This window comes from Phacochoerus africanus, chromosome 2 (assembly GCF_016906955.1).
Source record: "Phacochoerus africanus isolate WHEZ1 chromosome 2, ROS_Pafr_v1, whole genome shotgun sequence".
NCBI lineage: Eukaryota > Metazoa > Chordata > Mammalia > Artiodactyla > Suidae > Phacochoerus > Phacochoerus africanus.
In genome coordinates, this window is record NC_062545.1 from 111079215 (window position 1) to 111087643 (window position 8429).

General features: G+C 49.8%; 1 protein-coding gene across 12 annotated transcripts in view; it reads right to left on the reverse strand.

The window, feature by feature from the left end:
* TPM1 (tropomyosin 1) overlaps positions 1 to 5106 on the reverse strand; it is a 28910-nt gene extending 23804 nt beyond the window's left edge. For 4 of the 12 annotated variants that reach the window (XM_047766130.1, XM_047766188.1, XM_047766098.1 and 1 more), the window contains exons 1-2: positions 4818 to 5030; positions 3602 to 3727 (exon numbers count right to left, since the gene is read on the reverse strand). In XM_047766130.1, coding sequence (XP_047622086.1) covers positions 3602 to 3727; positions 4818 to 4931 — 240 coding nt within the window. In that variant the 5' untranslated portion in view covers positions 4932 to 5030. Of the gene's footprint in view, positions 1 to 3601; positions 3728 to 3920; positions 4047 to 4817 lie in introns of all 12 variants that reach the window. The other 8 variants (XM_047766107.1, XM_047766134.1, XM_047766187.1 and 5 more) reach the window with 7 other exon arrangements.
* Positions 5107 to 8429: the final 3323 nt, after the last annotated feature.

Below are 8429 nucleotides of genomic sequence, written 5' to 3' on the forward strand. Positions count from 1 at the left end.
AGCCGAGTGAGGGGTTTAGGGCCTGGATGTGCCCCCAAAAGGACTGTTTTGCGATGCAGAGACCCCCCCCCCAGAACACAAAGTCCTCACCACAACAGCTCTCCTCTTCCTCCAAACTCATGAAATGAAAACCACCAACACACTGTATAGAGATTAAACCTATTTCAAATGCAGTCTTCCTAGGTTAGAATTTGGCTGTGTGACTTTGGGAAAATGACTTCATCTGTAAAAGCGGGGTTAACAGTAGTACATTTCTCAGGGCTGCTGTGAGGCTTATGAAATAAGAGAAAGTGCTCAGCAGAATACCTTATACATAACTCAAATGATAGCTTTAGTTAATAAAGACACAGAAGCTGTCTTAAGAGTCAGGCTGGGGCCCATAACCAGCTGTGGGATCTCAGGCCCTCAGCTTCTCTGGGACTGACTTTCCTCTCCATAAAAGCAATCACCTATCTCAAGGGTCCCTTCTAGTTACAATCTTCTCTGGTTTTAGATCACCCTCTGAGATTTTCTGGAATCTGACCAATTCTGGGCTGGACTGAGATGCCTTTAAAAGGCACCCCAAGGAAGGCTATAGAACCCTATGAGAGCCTCTGGCTACAGCTGGATGAAAACCAAAGTGGACACAATCTCTGGGAACCAGTCTTTGCCAATTCTCCCCTTGGGCTATGTTTTTAAATGTCTTCCAAGTCTCATGCCTTTCTTTCCTCACCTTTTCCCACAGAAAGCCCTTCAGGTCAGTTCCTCTGTGCCTAAGTGTGGGAATAACGAAGAAAAACAGAACACACTTGACATCCCCCCCACCCAAAGCTCTAACAACTTAGCTCCTTTGCTTTTCTGATTCATTTGCTGCAGACTTACAGCCTCTGCTGACTCTCACAAACCCAGCATGGGCCCTCACATCCTGTAGGTGGAGCCTCTTGCTTTGTTTCCACACAGTTCCTTCAGTCAACTCCTTCCCTAAGAGTGTAGGACACCAGCCTCTGGGAGCCTCTAGGAAGAGCCACAGAAGCTGCTGGAGGAGCGCAAATGCTCTGAGCAGACAACTAGTGACTTAATGTCCTGCTTTTCAAACAGCTGGGAAAGTGAGTTTCAGGTGAGTTCATTTTCATGCTGATGTCATTATACAAGAGTTTAGGATAACTCTCAGCCTTGGCTGCACATTTGAATCATCTGGGTTTTTAAAAACTAATAATGCCTGGGTTCCACTTGTGGAGATTTTCATTGGCCTGGGGTACACCATGGATTTTAAGTTTTTAAACCATCCTAGGTGATTAGATAAGGTTGAGAATCACTGGTTTAGGAGGCAGAAGCCTATGGGGAATAAAGACTCACCTACTGCAGATGTCTGATACACCAGTTATTGGGGAAGGGTTGGGGCCAGAGAGAAAATGGAGCCTTTGAGCCCCTTCAGCCTTACTTAGGTGGAGTGACAGTAAAAAATGAAAAAGAAAACCATCAGAGATTCGACCTTGTGAATTACAACCTTTTATGCTAGGAAGAACCCATTTCTGGGACAGGATTTGTAAAGCATGTTGGTAAATTAATAGAAAAATGTGATAATGGTTCACACTGGTGAGCAATGACAGTGCACTGTCCTAATCCTAAAGGTAATATGATTCTACCTCAGGAAGCTGACCTCTCTCCTACCTCCTTCTTTCTCTAGTGACATCTGTCTCTTCCTCCTTAAGTCTTGACTATTTTTACTAGTTAGGAATCGCTCTAAATATAGCATTTTCACAAACTTATTCCACATCCCTACAGGTTCCAAACCTAAAATATCTTAAAGGGGCAGATGATCAATGTACTACCAAAAAAAAAAAAAAGTGTACCATATTAAGGACAGTTTTCCACTGGGGAAAAGAGAGCATGACTTCAAAAACTACCATTTCCTCCTGGCTCCGCCCTTCCAGCCGCCCCCCCCCCCCCACCAAGCTGGCTTTAAATATCCTCTTTGCTCCTTCTCCCTCACCTCATTCCAATGCTCCCTTAAATAATACTTCATAATAAAGACATGAGAGCAACACATAGTTACAGTAATTATGATTTCCCCCCCTTAAGAATTATAGTAGCTTTTTTCTCCTTTTCTTGCTTTAAGTCTTACTGGGCTATTTTCAAATTCTCTGCATTCTTTTCCTTATAAGGAATATCTCTCCCTGATCTATCAGCGGCTCTTTTGAAAAAGCTAAATAAACGTCCTGCTGGAGAATTTTGGGGGAGACAGACAGCCTCCATTTAAACCATATACGGAGCAGACATCTGATCTACATTATATACAAAACAAGCACAGAGTTATATGCGTTTTTTGGCTCTTTTTCTAAAGCCAGGTAGTTTGTAACTTAAATGTTTCAGCTAAATCAGTGCTCCCCTGAATACCCTTTACAGGAAACTTGCTTTTCACGGAAACTTTCTTTTTGTTAGCTTCTTAATGTCCTGTGTATGGATCTCTCCAAGCACACTTAGAGATGACATTCATGTCACTGAAAGCCTTTACTGATTTCAAGACCCAGACCCTCCAGCAATTTGCATTTTACTCTCATACAAAAAGTTCTGCCCCTTGCGCTTGGTGGTTCAACTTTCTGGGCATAGCTTTCCCTGGTGTTCATACATTCTTGGAATTGTTACCAGCTTCCCAAGGAATTCTTTGCTAATTGGGCCTCTAGGCTTAATTAGCTTCGAGAATGGAATCCAACAGTGTGAAAAGAAGTCAGTCCTTTGGAAATCTAATGCTTGTCCCAACTTATGCAGCAGGAGAGGCAAGCACTTCAGCTAAAAAGATTCCAGAGGGCACTGGACAATACTGGTAGAGCTTCTGCCATGTGTGCATCACCCTTGAAACTATGTGGTAGTTGTCAGAGGCTGTTAGGTGGGGGTGGAGTGAGCCGGAGAGTCAGGGGTCAGCTAGCTCACTATACCATATAAAGCACTGAGCTATATATAACTCCCAGCTTATTTTCTGGATCTAGTGCCCTCAGATTGCAGACCCAAGCAAGTATCGTCTTGCCAGGCAGATCTTAAGGACTGGATTAAGGCTTTCCTGGTGGGAAAGGAGGCCTCAAGTGTCTCTATGGTCTACCATCAAGCTCAGCCTTCTAAGTACAAGCAGCATGGTGCCATTTTTTTCAAATTAGAGGCCAGGCCCTCTGTACCCTGACTAGACCCACTGCTGAAAACCAGGCCTTCCCACCCACCAGAAATGGCAAAAGGGAAGAAAGTGAAGAAAGCTAGGCATTCTGTTTGTACAAACCTTGGCGATGACACCTCAGAGGTTTTCTGTCACCAAGGAGGCAGAGTTCACCTCCAGAGTCCAATTTCAGTTGCTCTATTCTCCCAGTTTCTCACCCACCCACCCCTCCACCCCCACGGGTGGGGGAAAGAAGGAGAAAAAGAGAGAGGAATGGAAGAAATAAAAATGAATGTGTGCAGTAGCAGTCGAAGGCAGCATCCAGTGCTCTCGGCCATGGCAGGCTGTGTGCAGGTGTCCAGCAGGAGGAGGTGACAAGAGAAGGTGACCCTCCTCCATTGCTCTTTAGCCCCTATGGTGACCCCAGATCGGCCACAAGGGCAGGAGGTGAGGGAGGCAGTATGTGTGTGCACTTACATCGGTGGCCTTTTTCTCCGCCAGCTCCAGTTTCTCCTGGGCATCTTTGAGAGCCTCGGAATATTTGTCCAGTTCATCTTCCGTGGCCTTGAGCTTCTTTTGCAGCGACACCAGCTCATCTTCCAGCTGAGAGTTGGCCGTGGGGGACGGGGGCGGGAGGGGGGGGTGCAGCAGGCAGCGTGATCCCGCAGTGATGGGATATGGGTGCACAGAGCCAGAAGGACAGGGACAGCGGGAGAGAGAAAGGGAAAGACAGGGAGGGAGAGAGAGAGAGAGACAGAGTTAGCCATTCGTGAGCCGCGCCGCGCGCCCTGGGTACCTTGGCGGCAGCCTCATCGGCGGCCAGGAGGCTGTCCTCTGCCTTGTGCAGCTCCTCCAGCACCCGGTCCCGCTCGTCCTCCGACGCCCGCAGCAGCTTCTCCTTGGCGGCTATGTCCTCCTCGAGCTGGGGGCGTAGGGGGGGGGGGGTGGCGGCGGCGGGCGGGCGCGGGCGGCCGGCACGGACCGGGTCGGGTGTTAGACACACACACACACACACACACACACACACACACACACACAAAACACACGGGGCACCGGGTTGGCTGGGGTCCTCTGGGTTTGGGGCACCGCCGAAGTGGGGCTCAAAGGCCCTTGGGTAACTTCGTCTAGCCCCTAGCCCATTCCGCACCCCCACCTTCTCCGGGACAAGACTCCTGCCAAGGTTTCAGTGGACTCAAGTCCAACTTGGGGGTGCAGAAAAACGCTCCCGTCTCCGTAGACTTCGGGCCTACTGTGTATTCTGTCCCATCTTTGCTTTTAGGAAAAAACTCCAGGACTGTCCCGTCCCTCTGCCCCCGCCCCCGTCTCTATTCAACATAAAAGTTTAATTCTCTCCAGTGAAAAATCCAGAAGAACTTGTAATACTTTCTGGACTTGATTCCCTTCAAACGCATCCCTACGCCAATCCCAAACTGATTTCTGATCCTTAGAATCAAGTGCCTCTAGGACCTGAATGGACTTCGCGGGCTCTGGGAACCAGAGTAGGGAAATAAGCGTCCCCAGACGAGAAAAAGTTAGAATACGCCCGAGTCTCGTTCTTCCCCTCCCCCTTCTCAGAAACCCAGGACTGGGGGCGGCTCCCGGAGTCCTCAGGTTGAGGAACCGCGAAGGGGTGCCAGGCTCAGGTCCGGGGGCTCCCAGCCCCCGGCGGGCGCTAGGCTGGGGAGGCGCAGACCTGCTTGCTCCTGTCCTCTGCCGCCTTCTTATCGGCCTCCGCCTGCTCCGCTCGATCCAAGGCGTTCTCCTTGTCGAGCTTGAGCATTTGCATCTTCTTCTTGATGGCGTCCATGGTGGCGGCGGTAAGGGGCCCTGGGACTGCGGCAGAAGCGGGGAGGCGAGCGCGCGGTGGAGCGGCCGAGCTGGAGTGCGAGTGCTGAGCTGCCTGCTGCTCCCAGATATGTACTTTCCCAAGGGGGCGACCGCATTCCTCAAGACAGCCAATACTTTTTTGGAAAAGCTTTTTTCTCCTGCCCCCTTTCCCCCTCTCCTCCCTCCGCCCCCCTGCGCCCTCCCCGCTGCTCCCGCGGGGGCCGCACGCCCATTCGCTGCCGCCTGCCGGCCTCCCAGTTGACGGTGGATATGACTATATATGGGGACCCGAGCAGCCTAGGCGGCTGTCGGGCGAGGCCTCCCGCTTTCCAAACCTGCGCGCCAGGGACTGGGCACCGGGGCCTCGCAGGGGCCGAGCCGGGGCGGAGGCGCTAACCTCTGCCTTCTGCCCTTCGTGCCCCCTCCTCTCAGAGCCCAAGTCCCGCCTTTAAGGTCCCTAGCCTAGAGTCTGGAGTCGCAGAAGGCCGGAGGGGGGTTGCAGATAGTGGATGCGCTTCTCCCTCACCCCCGCCCCGGCGCGTTAAGCATCAGGCCCCGGGGTCCCCAGCCCCTAAGCTCGCTCTGGGCACTGTTCCCCAAGGGTTCTCCTGGCAGCGCTCACCCTACTTGGTGTGAGCCCGGGCTTTCACGTTTTGGAAGCTCAACAGGAGTAGAGAAAGGAAGAGTTGAGAGGAAGGCCTGGGGGCTGCTCTAAAGACTTTCTCTGCTGGGTCAGAATGTCTAAGAATTTGTCTTATGCAGTGCCCTGTCCCAAAGGGGAGAGACAGTCGTATACTTTAGGGACATAGGACCCATTGACTCATTTCTGTGTGTGCCTGTGTGGGCTACTTTTGCAAAGGGTGGGGTGTATTTGTTGGTGTGTAGGTGGGTGGATGTGAGTTTAAAAAGGGAGAGGCCACTGAGTTTAGACTCAGGGAACTTGGTCTTTGGTCTCAATCAGCAGCAGCTCTGTGACCTTGATAAGTGACTTAGTCGCCAGGCTGCAGTTTCCTCATCTTTCAATCCAGGGGGTAGATGAGCCCCAAGGTGCCTCCAGATCTAACTTTTTCTCCTTTTTCTTGCACCAATTTGAGGGAATTGGCCTCTTTCCATGTTAAGCACTGAGGTAGTAGGTTGCCAAAACATGGGATAAATGTTATCCCAGCCAAGTCATCATATCTACAGCTGTAACTCGGAGGGAACAGGCCCAGCTCTGTGTAGTAAGCTCTGCTTGGAGGCAGAAGCATTTCCCCTACACCTCTTACTCCTCCCAGCCCCCATTGGGAAAAAGCCTGCTCTTTTTAGAGCTTTGGTGGGAGGGGAAGAAAAGAGGCTGCCCCAAAGCCCTGCTTGAGTCTGGCTGAGGCAGAGCTGGTAAGGGTCTTGTTAACAGTCCCCACAGAATAATTCACAACCTGTACTACATGGATACCGAATATTCCCCGGACGGCATCTGAGCAGATTAGGCAGGCCAAACAACTTGTAAGTCCTTCAGAGAATGATCAAGTTCCTCTCCAGGATTTTATCAGGTTTCTTCCATTAACCCAACTGCCTAAGAAGGTAAAAATACCCTGACCTAAGGGTCAGAATGTTAGATCTGTATGCATAAATGCTGCATGGCACAGAAGTTCACCAGGACCCTTTAATCACCTGATGAACCCAACCACTGGAGCATTGACAACATTCCAGGCCTAGAGACAACTTATCAGATGCCTGTAGCTGGCTCCCCAATTTGGTGCTCAGCATGTGGGGCATGAGTAGGGAGCTCAGAGTTAGACCTGGGATCCAAACCTGGCCTGGCCACTCCCTTGCAGGGTGGCCTTAGCCATGTCACAACCTCTTTAAACCTCAGTTTTCTTTTTCTTTTCTTTTATTTCTTAACAGCTGCACCTGCAGCATATGGAGGTTCCTGGGCCAGGGGTCACATTGGATCTACAGCTGTGTCCCACACCACAGCCATGGCAACACCAGATCAGAGCCGCATCTGCGACCTACACTGTAGCTTGCAGCAATGCCAGATCCTTAACCCACTGATGGAGGCCAGAGATCAAACCTGCATCCTCACAGAGACAAGGTCAGGTCTTTAACCCACTGAGCCACAGTGGGAACTCCTAAGCCTAAGTTTTCTTTACTATAAAGTAGGCATGCAAATTCTCCCCTCTTGGGGTGGTTACAAGGATGAAAATGAGATAAAGAGTAAAAAGCATTTTGTCTAGCACATTGCAAAGTGCTCTGTATATTATGGCTGCTTGGGCAAGTCATTTCTCCTCTGTTGGCTTCAGTTTTCTCACTTATAAAATGAGGTAACTGAACTAGAGAAGCTCCTGGAGAGACCATACATTACTAACTTTTCTCCACTGTGCTAAACATAGCAGAGGAACAGGCTAAAGTTTCCTTAAATGAACTGGTGTTACAGACAACTCATTCCAACACACCACTGGTGAGCACTTTTTATATACTGGGCAGGCACTAAGCTCAAGGATCATATAAGATAAATCTATGCCCTGCAGAGATTCAGCATAAGCGGGAAGATAAAAATCCAGGGGAGGAAGAAATAGAAATGAGCAGGTCAGAGCAGACAGAGAAAAGTTCTCTGAAAAGTGATGGTTTTACAAGTGATTTTAGAGGAAGGGTAGCAGTTGGATAAAGAGGAGAGTATTGAATGAGCCAAGGGGAGAAAAGGGAATGTTTGATGGTGGTTGGACAGTAGGGGCTCAACTGGGACATGGGACTGGAAAGGTAGTTGGGGGCATACGGTGAAGGGGCCTGAATGCCCTGTTCAGACGTTCAGGTCTTATTGTGTAAATTGGAGCCATCCATTTCTCTTCCCTTCCCTGCCTCTCTCACCTAGGGCTAGGTTCAGAGGTCAAAGACTGTGGTGTCCAGTGGTGAAAATACAGCTACACAAAAACAATTTAAAAATTCCTTGGTACCATATCACTGATCCCTAGACTGTTAGGATAACCCAGCTGGTCCCTGGACTCAATCATTTCCATTTCACACTGTTGAGATTTTGCCCCATCAATAACCTAACAGCCAACCAGACCCAACCCAGTTTGATGGACTGCACCACCCATGACCTTTCCTCATCAAGGATTAGGACCAGCAAAATATCATGACTTATACAATAATTTCTTCTGTGTTGGACAGGTCTCCTGGTCCCTGGATAGCATCAAGAGGGGCAGGCTGGAGAGCCGTGGGATACAGGGTGTATTCCTGTTCCTCACCTGATTGTGACTCAAGGACTGATCTGTAGGCTCACTAGGAACTTAGGGTATGGCCTGTCAGGCAGAGATAGATTGTGCCTCTCAGCTTCTGTCTCACTGCAGTCTGAACTAAAGAACAGGAAAAGTGGGAATCATTAGGTGAGGCTGCTGAAACAAAAAGGGGTGGCAGTCTTGGTCTGCAGATGCCCTGTATGAAGGTGATTAAGGCTAATTCACAAATATTTGGGCTTCCCCACCCCCCCAGTCAAGTC